Genomic DNA, 19,383 nt, shown 5'->3' with positions numbered 1-19,383 from the left:
ACTCTTAGTGCAAAGACCCTAGTGGTCGGCATACCGGCATGCAGAGATTACTGAACTCAGACATTCAGTGCCACTGCAACCAAAGTATGAGTTAAAAATAGAAACGCGTTGTTTTAGTTTCATTAGTAGACGATACACAACAACTATGCCGAATACGGAGATTCGCAGCACCACCATTGTCGCTCTGGTCGTTCATTTAACACGCACCCCCTCCCTGCATTCTCATCTACAACTACACCCCCCACCCATGACATAATGGACAATATTGCCTATCTTGGCATTCATAAAAATATTCTTTCACTGCTAAAAAATCATATTTCGTCATAGCAACAAGATAAACCCGACAATAGCCCTAAGATATGGCAATGCAGCAGTAAAAACGCTGCTCATTGAATAACGAAATAAACAAGACAAAGTTTTCAAAAATTATACCATGTCGTTCTACAGTCAATATCTGGGACTAAATGTTGAATAAGTATACAACCGTACCATTGGTTTTACGCGTAGAGATGTCCGTTTTGAGACTGAGTGGTCGCATATTGTCTTGGACAATCCGTTTGTGAAATATACGTGCATTTGTGACACCTGGGTACCTTACAAAATAGCTGTGCATAATACCACACGTGTTGTTTACGGCGTTGTAGCCCTTTTTAGTACAGTCTGGCTTGATTGTCAATTCATTCACTCAGTAGGTGAGAGTATAAGCTTTCTAGTGATGTATAACATGTCTAATTCTGCTTTTGGAATAGCGTTTTATAGGTCAGCGTAACTAACAATTTTCTTAATATCACATTAACTTAAGCATTCACTTTGTGGTAGCAGTAAAAGATGATGCACCTAACGAAATGTGGTCAACAATTTTTCGTAATTTCTTGGAAAATACTATTATTATTATTTAGGACTTCTGAGCATAGCTAAGCCATATGTTTGCTGCTAGACCTAGCTGACATCGTTTTCTGGAGCAAAACAGAAGCGAATAGAACAGTGTCATTGATTTACTGTTTCTGTCTCCATCTACGGAACATAGATAAGATATCATCATTGCTATGTATTTCTGCTCAAAATACTTCAGTTATATACGTTATTTTTGAAATTGAGTATCTTTAAATAGGTTAGTGATATTATATAATGTGGATATTTCACACTGTAATTGTAAGCATTAGTTAGTAGTGTAATTGTTTTTGTGAAGCATGCAACAGTGATGACGTCAGAGCTGGAACATTGCCAAAACGTGGTTGACGGTTGAAAATTGTTTTCATGTCGTCCCACCCCCATGCAAGAAAACATACAAGAGTACAGAGTATACAAAGTGCATACAAGAGTTAATTAGTACACATTTAGGTACTGTACCGCATTGTGTGACAATATTTTAGCATTATTTTTTAATCTGATAGCAATGTTTCATCTTAAACCTTTATAAGGGGCTCATTTATATGCTTTATAATAGACAAAAAGCATTTTATTCATTTTTGGAGAGATTTTGGATATGTTTCTGGACCCCTAGATATTAAAGATCACTGTACTGACAGAAAGCTTGTAATTCCCACTTGAAAATTATGCAACAGTGAGTTTCTTGAGTCAAAACAGTTGATTTGTAGTGAAATATGTGAATATGTTGTGATTTACAGCAATGCATAATTTGGATAGATTTGGAGACGCTGGGTACACTGCTTATTTTTTGCTTCATAAATCTATAGTAGATCTATAGTTTAACCTGCTGTATATATGCAATCTATTTCATTATTTCAGTATTTCATTGCAAACTAAAAAAGTGCAAATTAATTTTAGATTTTTTGTCTAGATAATTGCATTTGTGGCACTTTATTTCTTCCAAAATTATGAATATAAACTAATCTGCGTTAGTACTGTAAATTGTACAAACGTCTTGCTTCATTTAAGCCATTTTTCAAGTCTCTGTGGTATTCACATCTGGAGTTATAAAGCTTTAAATAGGGTAACCCCCGAAAAAGGATTGGCAAGATTTGGCATGTGCAATAAGGGGTTAAGATTGAGGCAATTTAAATCCATCCAAGTTTTGATGTCTTAAGCAGTTCAACAAAGACTGCATTGAATCTTTACTTTTTGTTTTTATAGGCAGATAGATTTGTATATCATCGGCAAAATCACTGGATGATCAAGACATTATCAAGAGTCAGTGGATTATATTACAAGCAGCGACATCAGTGGTTTGAATCCGACCACGCAAACTTTGTCGTACGTCTCAGTGTCTCTTTCCCTGTTCTTTCTGAATCTCTACACTGTCCTGTCCAATAAAGCTGAAAATCCCATAAAATATATTAAAAAATAACTATTAAACATTGCACTTGTAAGTTTAGGCCATAGCCTAGGTCCTAGGTAAGTATGTATGATGCGCATAATGGTCACTGGTTTAATTCATGCTGTTACCAATATAGATTTGCTTTTATTTCTTCTTCATTTTGGGCCCAGTTAAGGCTTAAATTGAATTGCTAATCAGGGCAAGTGTATTCTCACTTGGGCTGTCAAAAAATATTTGAAGTTCGAAAACTAATCGAAAATCTTTTCTTTTTTTTAAGTTCGAACCTAAATTTGAGCATTCAAATATTAGTTTTGGATCCCACGTTTTGTAATTAAGATGAATATACAGGCTTTAATTTCATGCCGCGAATCATGTTCATGCACGCAAAGTTCATTTCCTCTGCCAACAAGAAACGTTCTTCCCTGGATCCAGAGCAAGTGGATCGTCTGGTTTTCCTTGCCAATAACCTCCGGTGATACTTTCAGCTCCATGGACACCTAACGTTACTGGTCAGCTAGCCTCGCGAGCCAGTCTCTTTTCTCACTTTGTTCAACAGATCTGGTCAACAATTTAGGCTAAATAATGTTCCCATGCCAGGCTATGTTTCCTTTCTGTTCTGAAGATTTTGATAAAATTGGATGATGAAAAAAGTTAAACAAACTAAACAGAGTAAGTAACTTGTGTTGTTTTAGGCTACAGGTATTAGCCGTTTGAATAGTTTTTGTGTTAAGAAATAAACAGGGATTTCCTATAAACAATCATTTCCCTATTATTGTGATTAATAAATGCCGAGTTGTGGCAAATTACATCCACGAGAAAGTGCTTTATTCATTTGCGCATTAGGCTATAGAAACTGCAGGGGGCTCATTTATAAAATGAACTTGCGTGCATACGCGAAGTGAAGACCTGACGTAGAGCCACAACTGTTTCCACGGTCAAATCGAGTCATGCTGATTTTTTTAAAATCACTACTTTGACGTGATTTTCTATGTACGCGCCACAAAGTTGATCTAAAATACGTTTTATAAATGAGGCCCCAGATGTAGTAACCTAGTATGAAAGTTCACCGATGTCCTCTATTCTACTGCCCGCTTGTGGAAAATAACGCGCAGGCCAGTTCAGAGTAAGCGTCACGTGCATATTGCACCCGACAATAAGCAGCTTATTTTTGAGAATTATAGGCAAATGATATTTGAATATATTCAAACTCTAACTAATTACAAAAGCTAATATTCAAACTCAATTTCATGGCACTTTTGACAGCCTTAATGCTCACCATTCTCAAGCGGTCTAAACTAGGGAACACCACTGACTGGCCTATCAAAGTGCATTATAGGCTACCATATTACAGACTTAAAACCCGCAGTTTGCAGTAAAAATCGAGAAGTCAATTCCAATTCGGGTACCCTGACATGGAGTACAACAGATTGTTTCCCTCATCGTGGGCGTGGCCTTCATTGAGTGATGCATTATTCTCTGTCTCTATGTCTACAGTTCTTTTTACCTTGTCAACAATACACAAGCGAGCAGACAAAATGGCAATAGCGTCTGTAAGTGATTCAACAGTGTTTGAAAGTGAAGAGCACATTGACAGTTTAATCGATTTTGAGCTAGATTACAGTCCCCAACAACTACCAGAACAAGAGTGAATTACTCTGAATTAGCACAGTGCAGCGGTTTTGGAGCTCTGTGATGCTGTTGAAGCTCAGCAACCAAGAGCAGAGAACTTGTCATGGTGCGTTTGTGTACACTGTCAAGAAATGCCATCAGAGGAAGAATCTTTACATTGCAACGAGTGGAACAAAGGAGTACATTTGCTAGCCAATGTGATTCCTGAGGGTAATCAATTTTGCCTCACTCGCCACAGAAGCCCCAGTGCGTTTCTGAACAGAGGAGTACTTGAGAAGTTTTTCTTGTTACCCAAAATAAATTGGAAGACGCAGCCCAAACCATCAGGTCCAAACAGATGACTCTCTAATAAGTAAGTAAAAATGATCACCTAGTAAACTACTAAAAGATGAATGACATTAGCTGCTTGTTACTTGAACAAGTAGCCTACTCGTACGCTAACATAAGTTTAGTAAATGCGGTTATGCTGTTATGTTGACCTAACCTTCATTAATTCTTCTTCAGGCAATGCTGGCTAGCAGCTTATCTCTTCATTTTGAAGTCGGCACTGCATGGTCAAATGAAGGAGATGTGTTCTGCTAGCCTGTTTTGTGTTTGCCATGCAACAGGGGTATCCATCACTATACAATGATGGACACTATACAAGTTTTCGAAAAACACAAAAAACACAAGATTTGTAATTGTACAATTAGCTTATTGTATCTCATTTTACATATAAATACTTAGCCTCCAAGTTGAATTCATTATTTAAAGATACACCTTGCAAACATTCTATTCTTAGCCTATATTAAATTTTGGCAAGACCATATTACAACTTTATGTAAATAGGATGTCAATGTTTATTTACTCTTTACTTCTACTATGGTAGGCTATACTACCTCATCACTTGAAAAAGAACACGTTTCTTTTTATAGTAAAGAAGTGTTTTTCTTAGCTTTGACCTGAGCTGAGTGTGCTCCAGTGTTCCTTATTTCGGGCCAGTACCAGTAAAGTGTCGGGGTAAGGAGATATTGTTTTTTTACTGTAGTTTGACCGTTAAGGCTGTTGAGCACCTATCCAGTCCGCTTTTATTTAGCTGGCTTGAAGTGCGTTGGACATCATCTTTCATACGTTTAAAAAATTTTTTTTTTATATCAATGCACATAAATAAATGTATATGTATATATATTCAAAAGCAGTGGGATGCAATCTGTAATTGAAGTTACAAAAACTTCTCGACTCTCATGGTTAAGTGCCATCTTTTGTTCTTCAAATGGTTTCACTTGGTAAATCTTGTCTGATGTCACTGCACAGCTTCCTCTTTGTCTGGTCTCTGTTGCAACTCTGTGACCTTTCCAATCTTCTTTCAGACTAGTACGCCACTCCATGTACTGTCCTTCATGTTCTTTTTCCCAGTTGTCGCCATGAGTTTGAATGGTGGTCCCGTTCATAACAATCAGGGGTTAAATGACGACTACATTCTCGTACATGAGAGTACTTTTCTACCGGACAATTCTCATATTTCTTGTTTCATATTGCTACCAGCCATTCCTCATATTTGTCAATGTTCTTTGAGGACAAACAATGGTACTCAATGTCTGCTTTCTGCACTACGCAACCTGGCACAGGGCACCACATCTTTCTGCACTCCTCAATCACAGTGTTTTTTTGGGTGCAGTTCCCCCAGCTTTGTCTCGTAAGATCCGGTATGCCACTTCCCCAATGAAAGTAGAGTAAACTGTGACAACTCTCCTATTTTCTATTTTATGCCCATTACACACAATCTCTCAGTCTGGCTCAATTAGCCCTGCATCTGTTGCAGAAACACAGATGTGACAGTCACATTACTGCTTATTCATCTGGCCTGATTGGCAACATCTGGTGAATATGCTTATGGCTTCTGATTTATGCTAGGGTGGTGATGGTTGCTGAGGATTATGTTGTATCTGTTTTCTATTTTCCTATGAATGCATAAATGATAACTATAACCTGCTAAATCAAAGCCTTTCCAACAGAGAACAGCTGTGTGGCAGTGTGCATCTATCCACAATTCCCATCAGCACGCATACTTAGGGATGGGGCAGTTTTATTTTTCCAGGCTTAAGGGAAATGGTTTGCTCACACACTTAGGGGCAGGGTTGCTCTTACATACTCAGAGGCAGGGTTTTATTACTCTCACACACATAGGGGCAGGGTTGTGTTGCTCTCACACACTCAGAGCCATTATTTGAGGGTTGTGTTGTGCTCACAAACATTGTGCAGTGCTGTGCAGTGCAGGTGTGTGACAGTGATAATCACTGTGGACAGTGCTAAAATTGATACACACAGGCAAAGCAACGGAGTCCGAACAGTGGTTAAATCACAATGGAGCACCAAGAGAGAGGAATGAGAGTGGAGAGAGAGGGACACAGGAATAAGGAGAGGGAGAAAAGATTCATCCCTCAGTTTCACTGGCTAAAAATCGATCTCTCTCTCTTCACTGGAGCTGATGTGTGGTGAGTGTTCTGGCACAAAATGGCTACCATACATTACTCAGGTGGGTGCTACACATTATTATTATTAGAGGAGCATTGGAGAATCATCTTACCTTGACTGCTAGAACCCGCTTTCCCAGGTGATGGTAAGCTCTAGGAGGGGACAGACAGACAGAAAAGAGCATAAAACAGGTTGTCATACTTCCATTCACACAGCATACATATTGAGGGCTCTGCTTGCAAGCCTCAGAGTAGCTGACTGTGTTTGCATGATGGTTCGGAAGAGGCGGAGGGGTTGAAAAAAAAAAACTCATCAGAGAGATAGCAAAAACATTAGGTGTGACCAAATCAACTATTTGGTACATTCTTAAAAAGAAAGAATGCACTGGTGAGCTCAGGAACACCAAAAGCCCCGGAAGACCACGGAAAACAACTGTGGTGGATGACAGAAGAATACTTTCCCTGGTGAAGAAAAACCCCTTCACAACAGTTGGCCAGATCAAGAACACCCTCCAGGAGGTAGGCATACCTGCATCAAAGTCAACAACCAAGAGAAGACTTTCACCAGAGTAGATACAGAGGGTTTACCACAAGATATAAACCATTGGTAAGCCTCAAAAACATGAAGACCAGCTTAGAGCTTGCCAAAAAACATCTAAAAAAGCCTGTACAGTTCCGGAACAACATCCTACAAACAGATGAGACAAAGGTCAACTTGTACCAGAATGATGGGAAGAGAAGAGTATGGAGAAGGGAAGGAACTGCTCATTATCCAAAGCATACCACCTCATCTGTGAAGCATGGTGGAGGTAGTGTTATGGCGTGGGCATGTATGGCTGCCACTGGAACTGGTTCCATTGTATTCACTGATGATGTGACTGCTGACAAAAGCAGCAGGATGAATTCTGAAGTGTATAGGGCTAGATTATCTGCTCAGATTCAGCCAAATGCATCAAAACTCATTGGATGGCGCTTCACAGAGCAGATGGACAATGACCTGAAGCATACTGCGAAAGCAACCCAAGACTTTTTTAAGGCAAAGAAGTGGACTGTTCTGCAATGACCAAGTCAATTACCCGACCTGAATCCAATTGAGCATGCATTTCACTTGCTAAAGGCAAAACGCCCCAAGAACAAGCAGGAACTGAAGACAGCTGTAGTAGAGGCCTGGCAGAGCATCACCAGGGAAGAAACCCAGCGTTTGGTGATGAGTATGGGCTCAAGACTTCAGGCAGTCATTGACTGCAAAGGATTTGCAACCAAGTATTAAAAATGACAATTTAATTTATGATTGTTAGTTTGTCCAATTACTTTTGAGCCCCTAAAATGGGAGGGGGGGGGGGGCTATGTATAAAATGGTTGTAATTTGTACATTGTTCATACAATATTTTTGACAAAACCCTTAAATTAAAGCTGAAAGTCTACACTTAAATCACACCTTGATTGTTTCATTTCAAATCCATTGTGGTGGCGTACAGAGCCAAAATGAGGAAAATTGTGTCACTGTCCAAATACTTATGGACCTGACTGTATGTATCTGAAAAACTTAATTCTTTAACTTAACTCTTCGCTGGTCACATTTTCTGGACAATTCTCAGGGATCAACAGGATTTCATTTAAGGAAACATGCTAGTGATCAAGTGATCAGAAGCACCCAGTGACATGAAAGAATTCATGACCAATTAAGTTTTTTAAAGCACAATGATTACCTATTGTTTAGACCGCATTCTTTGACACCACCTGTTTAATCAGATTTTCAATGGCCTGCAAAAATCAAACTGAAATATAAGATGCTGAAGCATATGCAAATGCTTATGTAGCGACAACAGAATAGAATTAAATAATAGTTTCTGTAGTCAACTTTGATAATGTAGCCATGGCTCCTCTTGAGAGATAATGCTAATAAAATAAATAAAAGGTGGTCATGAGCTGTGAGAAAATTAAGGTAATCAAAGTTTCCCACATTGAACAGCATGTTAAGAGTGTGAATGGGGTCTGTAAGAATGACATTCCATAGAAGGCCATACAAATTTACCAAGTAGTCATCCCAGAGGAAAAGACAAAAATGCTCACACTGATTGACTATTTTGTGGACTCAAGCACCAAGATCAGTCCAAACTCAGAGGCATCACTTTTAAGTTGCCAAGAAGTAGTTGACCTTTCTGCACACCAATGATATTTAAAGAAATACAAAGTTAATTATTTTTAAATGAGTAATTTCTTCCATTAAAACAAATTCAGTAGGCTACACTTTTCCCTTCCCCTGCTTTCGCTGTTTGAAGTGTGGTTTTACACTCCCAGCGTCTCCCGCCTCTGACTCATCAAATCCACAGAAAACGAACAGCTTTGGCGGTTTGTGAGCAGGGACAACACACAAATCAGTTGCACTTCACGCAGTTACCTTTAGCCATATTCCAACTGCAGTTGCCAAACTGACCCCGCATTTTCAGAGTTTATTCGAAGTCTCAGTGTCAATGAAAACCTGAACATATGTCTGAGGAGTTATCTCTGTGGAGTTATAAACCTACAAAGCCCACAGTTATTCATCCCCACCCAAAGGTCTTACACTTCATCACGATTGCAATGAAATAATTTTGAGTAATTATATGTGTGAAATTAGTTTTGATAGCGCTTGTTCGAGCAATTCATATAAAAGTGTCATTCAGTTGCTGAATAGTGTGCCGGGAGAGCCCAACACATTCACACGTGGCCTGGGTACCAACACCAGCTGTAGTAGCCCACAGCCTGTATTTCTTTCATGAGTCAATTGTTTTTGTTTTTAAAAACACTGTTTTAAGCCCAAATATTTTAAGCCTAAATATTTAGGAAAAGTCGTGGAAGGAAGAGGATTGGAGTAATTCAAATTTCAAAGATGGCATGGGCTCTGGCCTTTCTAGTGCGAAGCAGCTTAAAATTGATTTTGTTTTTTCCCCAATAACCCCATTCCACCACAAATAATGAAAATTTCTGGAAATCACAGTGAGGTAACAATATTTGACTCTGGCATGTAATGTAATGTAACGCTGGGCAATGACCAGAGCCGACCACGACAAAGAGCAATGCCTCTCACTCTAGCCTTCAAAGGCCACCAATCATGCTCATTTGAGTCCAGTTAGTCAAAAACAATGCTGATTATTGAGCAGGACCTGATTGAGCCTATTAAGTCAACAGGTTCAGGTGTGGTTTGAAAGCTCAATACTTAATTTTGCTACCATTTTTCTAGAAGTCGTCAACACAGGAGTAGTAATTTTTACAGCCCCAACGTTCAAAAAATGTGTTATATTGTAATCTAGAAGATTCAAACAAATTACAAAATTTACCAAATTGGGGCCTTTACACTGATGAATGTATCACACTTCACAGCGTGATACATTAATCAGTGTAAAGGCCCCCATTTGGTAAATTTTGTAATTTTGTAACTGAAAATTTCTCTTTTAGGTTTCATTTCTCTTGAGGGGCCAACATTTTTATCTTAACTGTATGAGTAAAAGAAAAAAAGTAAGAATTAAAATCAAATAAACCACAGAGATGACACTGAGCAAAAGTTAAGAACAACTTCTTCTGAAGAACAGCAAGTCCTCCTCCCAAGCCATAACTTGTAGGCTTGCTCATAAAATAAAAATTAGGAGGGCAAACTTCAATCAATTGACAGTGGTATTAACTTTTAACCAAGTTTCTCCAGGCACAAAAAGTCAAGACAGCGAGAAGTAATAAAATCATCAACAATAAAACTTTTGTTGTTCAAAGATCTCACATTGAGCAAAACCACTTTGACATTTTTCAATCTTTTCCTGCTTATAGTCTGTCAGGCATCTAATTCACCATTTTCCCTCGTCTCACACCTGGGAAGCTTCAAAGCACTCAGCCATCATGTCCTGGGCCCAGGAGTTCAAAAGCGATCTGATCAGATTTTGACTATCGGGTTGAGTTAAATCCTGCAAATGGGTAGTTCAAAACCAAAAAACAGGATTGGGATCACTTTGGAATCCGATCAGATCAGGTAATCGAATCCTAGCTTTAATCTGGATCAAATCTTCAAAATGCGTAGTTCAAAACTTTACCATAGGATTGGCATCATTTTGATCAAAAAAATCAGGATTACCTTGATCCCAGTAGAAGGGTGGATTTAGAGTGGATTACCAGAACAAAATATAGTATACAATTCATTTCAAAATACATTTCAATATAAAAAAGATGGTAGAGTTTGTAAATTAAAATAATACATTGTTTGTAGGCTCAATGGTTGCAAAATTTTTATTTACTTTTTTTCTGTCACATTTACAGTGGCCTCTAGCCTACCTCTCAGAACAGTGCATTCAACCAAATAGTTTATCGAAATACAAGCCTGTTTTGCTTTCATGTTTACAAACAAAACTTGTGGCTTTTAAATCAAAATACAAAAATGTTAGCACTTGCAAACTGCCATTCCTTGTATCAAGAGCTGTCAGAGCTAAAAGATAGTTTTAGATGTAAAAAAAGAAAAAGTTGTTTACATTTGTAGGGCCATAAAAATTGACACTCAAAAAGTTACATATTGCACCTTTAAAGACCCTGAATATTATATATAATTTGAAGATTAGAAAACCGTAATCTTTCTGAGTAATGTTCCAGTGCTTTAAAGCACTGATAATCAGGATCAGGTAATCTTGAAAAGTCCGAATTTGGATCAGGATGATCCTACCCTGATTTGCTTTGAAATACCGGGACAAAATCAGGCTGAGTTGTCTGATACTGGATCACAAAATATGGGATTTCAAAATCTGATCGGATCTGATTGAGATAAAAAGTTTTGAACTCCTGGGCCCTGGAGATAAGCCAGAGCAGGAACCGGGGGAGTAACCATTTCAGGTGTGAATGTGTGTGCCTGTGTGAGTGTGGGTCTGCATGCATGCGTGTGTGTGTCAACAGGGGTGGACAGGGAAACACCATGTCCTCATTGATTTCTGTACCTTAAAAATTGGTCAATAAAAGATGGGCAGCATGTTCAATATTCTGGGCAGACCATACCAGAATACAGCAGAAGTCAGACAGTCACTACTGAAAGTTGGTTTAATTGTTGCCTGACCCAATGCCTCCACATAGTAGCTCACCAACATTCCCATAATAGCTAAAGTTGTCCCTCCCAAAAAGATCTCAAAATATTGATATTTAATGTCACCGTTATGTTTACAAGGAGAGGGTCAATCTCCCTATAACCATAATAAGGTGTGCATTATAAATTGACCATAAACAATAATATAACACTGAACAAAAATATAAATGCAACACTTCTCAATTTCAAAGATTTTATGGAGTTCAAAGTTAATAAACGTAAATCAGTTAACTGAAATAGATTCATTAAGCACTTACCTATTGATTTCATGTGATACAGATATGCATTTGTTAGTCACAGATTCCACAAAAAAGAAGATACCATGAAATTAACAGAATACCGATCAGTATCTTGTGTGAACACCATTTGCCTCATGCAACGCAACACATCTCCTTCGCATTGAATGGATCAAATTGTTGATTGTAGCCTGTGGAATATTGTTGCACTCCTCTTCAATAGCAGTATGAAGTTGTTGGATATTGGTGGGAACTGGAACACGCTGTCGTATGCACTGGTCCAGAGCATCCCAAACATGCTCAATGGGTGACATGTCTGGTGAGTATGCAGGCTATGGAAGAACTGGGACATTTTCAGCTTCAAGGAATTTTGTACAGATCCTTGCAACATGGGGCCGTGCATTGTCATGCTGAAACATGAGGTGATGGCGGTGGATGAATGGCACAGAAATGGGCCTCAGGATCCTATCATGATATTGCCATGGATAAAACGCACTTGAGTTCTCTGCCCATAGGATATGCCTACCCATACCAAGACCCCACCACCACCATGGGCCACTCTGTTCACAACGTTGACATAAGCAAACCGCTCACCCACCTGACACCATACACGCTGCCTGCCATCTGCCCTGTACAGCTGAAACCGTAATTCATCAGTCCCCATGAAGAGGACTGTTCTCCAGCGCGCCAGTGGCCATCGATGGTGAGCTCTTGCCCACTCGCTTCGATTGTGACACAGAACTGCAGACAAATCAAGACCCTGGTGCGGACGTCGAGCACGCAGATGAGCTTCCCTGAGGCGATTTTTGACAGATTTGTGCAGAAATTCTATGGTTGTGTAAACCAACTGTTTCATCAGCTGTCCATGTGGCTGGTCTCAGACGGTCCCCGCAGGTGAAGAAGTCGGATGTGGCGGTCCTGGGCTGGCGTGGTTACACGCGGTCTGCGGTTGTGAGGCCTGTTGGATGAACTTCCAAAATCTCTGTAACGACGCTGGAGGTGTCTTATGGTGGAGAAATTAACATCCATTACTCTGGCAACAGCTCTACAGGACATTCCTGCAGTCAGCATGCCAATTCCATGATCTCTTAACTTGAGGAATCTGTGACATGGTGTTGAACAACAAAAAACTCAACATTTTAGGGTGGCCTTTTATTGACCCATCATAAGGAACACCTGCGTAGTGATCATGGCTTTTAATCAAAATCTTGATATGCCACACCTGTGCAGGAGATGGATTATGCTGACAAAGGAGAAATGCTAGCTAACAGTGATATAAACATTTGTGGACAAAATTTAAGAGAAATAAGATCTTTGTGCACATAGAACAAATATTTGAGGTATTATTTAAACACATTACAAATGGCTGCAAAAATAAGTGTTGCATTTATATTTTTGTTCAGTGTACATATAAAGTGAAAAAAACAGTACAGCCACTAAAATATTACCAACACTACCGTGAGTGTGCCCTCACCTATACACTGCACTGACAGTGGGCTCTATACTGTCACCAACGTTTCCGCTGGTAAGGTTTTAGAAAGTTTAACATTTTTAATTTATGAATTTAATATATAGGCTATATACAGTATATATATATATATATATATATATATATATATATATATTTTTTTTTTTTTTAATGTTATTATGGTGTGGCGGCAGGGATTTTGCCGTATATATTAAATTCATAAATTAAAAATGTTAAACTTTCTAAATATTTCTGCCTAAATGCGCTTTCAAATCCATACTGTCGCGTCCACATATTTATTTTCAAAAAGAGCCTAGGCCGCGAATGTCGCACGGTCTGTCAAAGCGTCACTTTTTTTTCTTCAGCCACCGAAAGACAAGGAAAAGGTAGGTAGCGACGCTTCAAATATTACAAAAATACCAGTGTTAACCAGTGTTTTAATTGGACCAAAATAAGTGCCGGTACCTACTCCTCAAAATACATACTGTTTAAATTAAATAAATTAATGTTGGTAATCAAAAGAAGAGTTGGTACTCATATACAAGTCTCGACAGCTCCTGCCCATCTGAAGCACTGGCGTTAACTATCATTCGGTGATGACAACTGGCGGATCCTAACTCTGTTCGGGCAAGTGGAATGCCTCATGCAGTTGTCTGATCGGACAAGTAAAAAATAAATGTGATAAATATGTAACGTTATCTGAAAATAAACAGTGTTTGTTTGAGCCGAAGGGGAACCTGTTCCAGTTGAGCTACGTAGGCTACGTGCCTACCTTTTTTTTTTTTTTAATCTAGAGCTACTGTTATAATGGTACAATACATCTGATTAAAATGGTGACCTGGAGAAGCCCGTCAGATGTCGCGACCGCAAATTGTTGGCAAATCGCCAAAACAGCGCGAATTTAAAAAATATATATTTTTAGGGCATTTAAAATGTTTGAGTGATTCAACTACTTCCATTTCCATGCTACAGCATGGTGATTTTTTCCCATGAAAACGAAAGGGAAAGTGTTTATTTTTAAGGTTTTGTGAATGTAGTGAGCTAGCAAAACTGAGTTAGGCTACAGTTGCTACAGCTGACAAAGAGGGCTGCATTCTAATGACGATTATGATTATAACGAGAGGAGCAGTCTCACAAGCTGCTGCAGTGTCCAGAAATGAATACAGATAAAACGAGCTAATAAAAAATACATTAATCAAGCATCTAAGTTAGTTAGGAAATTTTTGTATTATGCTTCTCAGTAGAATTAGAATGTAACAGAACAGAATCTTTAAAGCCATTTTTCTCACTTTTTTGCATGGACAATGCATGTGAACTCTGTCATTGAGTGTGAGAGAGACAGAGAGAGAGGGCTTTGAATGTGGACCCAGCTCAAATTATATTGTTAAATAAAAAGATAAAACATTCTAAGTACTATTTTGTCATGGTAATTGAGTTAATTTAGCAGAAGTGTCCCTTTTAAAGTGCAATCTGTAACTTTTCTTGAGTATCAATTTTGGTTATATAGTGCTCTATTTTTGAAGACAGAACTTCTAGATGGACAATGTGCTCTTTTAATTGTTCTCACCCCACCATAACTCAAAATACAGGCCTATTTTGCTTCAATATTTACAAATAATACAAGGGTTAACAAACCTTTTATGGTTTTAAAGTACAGCTAAAAGTACTTTTTAGCTCTTGCAAACTGTTATTCCTTGTATCAAGAGCTCTTCAGAGCTATAAGATAGATTTAGATAATAAAAAATAAACCGTTAAGAAGTCTCAAGAGGTTATGTTTTCATAGTCTTAAACATTTTTTGCCTTTGCTACACCCCCCCCCCCCTTTCGGTAGGTAGCCAATTAGTCTAGATATACGATGGGCTATGCTGTAGGTGCCAGACAGTAGAATGAGTCAAACAATGAATACAACGTATCGCTTCAGTGCTCAACAAATTCAAGTAAAAAGATGTGACGGACATGTGTCTTTATAACGTGCGTGTTTTATTAAGCTATTTCAAAACCGTAAATACAAGCACACCATACAGCACATTATTAATATAGGAACGTGAAATGGGAGTATTTTAAAAGTTTTTTAAAAATTTATGCTGAACAAGCACAATTAATTAGCTAAATACCAAAATCTCATAACATGCCAACAGCACATTAGAAATTATAACGATAATTATCGCCCGTATTTAAAAGTTGAACAAAGGCACATGGACAGTGGTCATGGATGTAGGCCTAGATCAGGGGTGCACAACAGGGGCAATCCAGGATTTTTTGCCAACGTTTCCCAACATTTATTGAATTGGCCCAATCATATCTTGATCTGACATGTGTATAAGCAACAGCTTGAGTCACAGTCTGCAAGTGTATCCTAGAGATTTCACTGTGCTCAAGCACAGGAGTGAAGCAGCATAGTTTATAGAGCTGCAAGTAATGGTAATCAGTTGGAACAAAAACCAGCATGCAGATCGGCCCTCCAGGACCGGAGTTGTGCACCCCTGGCCTAGACTGATCATAATGAGTCCCAGAGAACTGAGAGAAGTCATGAAATGAAATTGAGAATTTTAAAACAGTTAGGCCTATGACATTTTAAAACAAGCACAAGTTTGAAAAAGTTTATGCAGAATAATGCAATTAGCTAGCTAAATACCAAAAGTGGAAAACATGTCAACAGCACATTAAGTGATGGCTAACGAGAATTATCGTCCATATTTAAAAGTGAAAGTCATACAGACGGTGATAGGCAGGGATGCAGATGATTTGATTGCATGTAATTGGTCACAGTTGAGTGAAGAACAGGACAGCGCAGAATTGGACAAGAGCGCGACGATGTAGGCCAAACAGTCTGAGTGCTATAAAACCAAATTGGCAATGTCATTCTGAAGGAAAACAGAAAGAGAAGGGGAGAACATAAGAGAAAGAGAGGGCCTGTTATTATGAATGGTCCACAATCAAGTAGCCTGGACGAGCTGAAAATGTCAGCTAGACGTGTAGGCTGTAAAAATACAACAAAATAAAAACGCAAAATCAAGGCAGGGTGTTATACTGACCCTTATAGAAACTCCCACAAAGGGTCGAGCTCATCATTAATAGTGGAAGATGCCTGTCGTGTCCAGGGGTCTTCGGCTGAATGGTCGAATCGGAGCCAAGTGGTCACGTAGCACGTTGGATCCCATTGGGATTAAAGAGGTCCGTAAAGTTTGATCAACATCAGAGCAGATACTCGTTTCATGAGTATTATTATTATTATTATTTATTATTACAGGCATTACTCTCGTATGTTTTCTTGTATGGGGATGGGAGGATATGAAAACAATTTTTAACCATCCACCACGTTTTGGCAATGTTCCAACACTCTCGTCCTCACTGTTCCATGCATCACAAAAAGTATTACACTACTGTTTTGCTCCAGAAAGCGATGTCAGATAGGTCTATCAGCAAACATATGGCTTAGCTAGGCCCAGAGGTCCTCAATAATAATAGTATTTTCCAAGAAATTACGAAAAAATTGTTGACAATGTTTCGTTAGGTGCAGCGTTTTTTACTGCTACCACAGAGTGAATGGATAAGTGAATGCGATGATAAGAAAATTTTCGGTTATACTGACCTGTAAAACGCAATTCCAAAAGCAAAATCAGACATGTTATACATCGTTAAAAATCTTACTCTCACCTACTGAATAAATGAATTGTCAATCAAGCCAGACTGTATTAAAAAGGGCGACAATGCCGTAAACAACAGGTGTGGTATTACACACAGCTATTTTGGAAGGTACCCAAGCATCACGAATGCGCGTATATTTCACAAACGGACTGTCCAAGACAATATATGACCACTCAGTCTCAAAAGGGACATCTCTACGCGTAAAACCAATGGTAAGGTTGTATATTTATTCAATATTTATTCCTAGATATTGACTGTAGAATGACATGGTATAATTTTTTTAAAAATTGTCTTGTTTATTTCATTATTCAGTGAGCAGCGTTTTCACTGCTGTATTGGCATATCTTAGGGCTAATGTTCGGTTTATCATGTCGCTATGATGGAATACGATTTTTCTCAGCATGGCGGATTCAAAGACTAAACAAACTCACCCGATATTGTCTTCAAATGGATCCAGGCCAAAGAAGAGTAATTATTCATCCTCTCAAAAAGCTTTTACTAACAAACATATAGTAGCAAAAAAAGGAAATATCAACTCACCTCCCTGCTACCTGCATGCAGAGTACCGTATTATAAATTTAGACATTGGCAGACTACAGCATAAATTGCGTCTTTTGTTGATATTCAATATTAGCAGTGTTGGGCAAGCTACTTTGAAAGTGTAGTGAGCTAAGCTACCAGTTACTCTACATTAAATTAAGCTTCACTACACTGAAGCTACCCCCCAGAGAAATGTGGCAAGCTAAGCTACAACATGGCAAAAGTAGTTTACTAAATCGAAGCCATAATTTGTATATTGTATTATTCAAGTATCAATGAACACTTAATTCTAACATCCATGGACAATCATGCACCTGACTTGCACTAAGGTACATTGTAGTACACTGTAGCATATTAACATAATTGAACAGTGTATACTCAACAAACAGTATATTATAGTTATGGTTATGGTTCTCTAGTCTCTATTCTAGTTTTAGCTATTCTATTTATTTTTTATATTTGAATTAGTCTATTTAGTTATTGTATATAATTCAGCCTTTAATTGTATTTGTTTCTTTTACCTACCTCATTGTTTTTGTATTTTGATTTATGTCAAGTGGCTGCTGTAACACTTTAATTTCCCTTTGGGATTAATAAAGTACTCTATCTATATAATTGGCAGTTTAAAAACTGGTATTTTTATTAGGTCCACTCTGTACTAGTAGCTCCATAAATTTCAAGCAAATCATTTTGATTAACCACCATACTTTGGTTTTGTAGAGACTTGCATTTTTGTTGTACCCCCTGCTGGTCAATGTTAAAAACTACAAAAGTCATATTTCAGAGTAATCTAAACTTTTCAACGTTTCCTCTGTTCCCTCATTTTTCCCCACCGCTTCCCTCCTATATGTACTGTATTTGTTTAATTGTTTAAATTTGTCTTTTGCAGCCCCCCTCCCCATGCTTCATTTTATTTATTTTCTGCCAATAGAACAGACAGTGAAAAAATTGTAGCTAGCTAGTGGTTAGCTGTTGACAAGTTGCTAGCTGGTGTTTGCAGACTGCACTGAATTGTGATGACTAGCTTGGTTGGCGATGGCTGAGTTATCTTATTCGGGAATCACCTGAATGTGTGTTCTTAAATTAGTAAGCACCTGAACACAGTTTTTCTCCATTGTTTCACTTAAACTCGGGATCAATTCCTCTCCGTCCTCTGCCATCTTTACATTACAGGCATTTGGCAGACGCTCTTATACAGAGCGACGTACAACAAAGTGTATAACCGTAACCAGGGACAAGTGGGCTGAAAACCCTAGAGGGAAGTACAGTTCCAAGTGCAGAGAGCGACCGTGTAGTTTAACTTGGACCCTGTAGGTTAATCTGATGAACACAAACAAAAGCAGCAGCAAAACTGTCTAAAAGTTTACGCAACATACCTATCTTTTCATCAAGTAAAATCAAGCTCACGTGTGTCTGTATTCCCCTGCAGCAGACAAGTCGCAGGCATCAGCCCAAGGATTGGTACGTGATGTCACCGTCATACGGAAGTGCTTCTGTCGGCTACACCAAAGATATTTTATATATTAAGCTTTGAATCTCTCTCATACAGGTCCGTGTATGGCAGTGACGTCACTCACTGATCTTTAGCAGTTTTATTTCAGACTGCAGCAGAAAGCTCTGCTGCGCTTGAGCTTCAGAAATGCTTGGGAAAATGTAGCTTGTGTGGACGCTACCACTCTACTTGGTCAATAAAAGAGCTTCGCTACAGAAAAGCTATTTGATTCAGAAAACAGCGACGCTACCACCACACTACTGAGAAAAGTAGTTAAACTAGAAACGCCACTACTTGTAGCGACGCTACTGCCCAACACTGAATATTAGTAACTACAGCAAGAAACTGCAGCTGTAGACACAAGAAAGTTTGTTATATTATGGTAGCAACAGAACAAAGCGGACTATATATAGGCCTAGGCTATATTTACCGTCATAGTTTTATTATACCAGCGTGTTTTCGCGTGTTTGCAGAGAAACTCAAATACTATCAATAAAAATGGTTTCGCTATTTCTCAGAATAATGACGGATTCAAAGACTAAACAAA

The 19,383-nt window shown here is 38.5% G+C and overlaps 1 protein-coding gene across 8 annotated transcripts in view; it reads right to left on the bottom strand.

The window, feature by feature from the left end:
* Nucleotides 1–19,383, bottom strand: part of map2k5 (mitogen-activated protein kinase kinase 5) — a 244,373-nt gene that overhangs the window by 140,444 nt on the left and 84,546 nt on the right. For all 8 annotated transcript variants that reach the window (XR_004765388.1, XM_035419104.1, XM_035419106.1 and 5 more), the window contains one exon: nucleotides 6,474–6,513. Coding sequence is in view for 7 of the 8 variants with exons in the window: in XM_035419104.1 (XP_035274995.1) it covers nucleotides 6,474–6,513 (40 nt within the window). In the remaining variant the exon portion in view is untranslated. The remainder of the gene's footprint in view (nucleotides 1–6,473; nucleotides 6,514–19,383) is intronic.

Source organism: Anguilla anguilla, chromosome 5 (genome assembly GCF_013347855.1).
Source record: "Anguilla anguilla isolate fAngAng1 chromosome 5, fAngAng1.pri, whole genome shotgun sequence".
NCBI classification, from domain to species: Eukaryota; Metazoa; Chordata; class Actinopteri; order Anguilliformes; family Anguillidae; genus Anguilla; species Anguilla anguilla.
The sequence above is the reverse complement of the archived record's forward strand: the minus strand, read 5'-3'. Positions and strand labels throughout refer to the sequence as shown.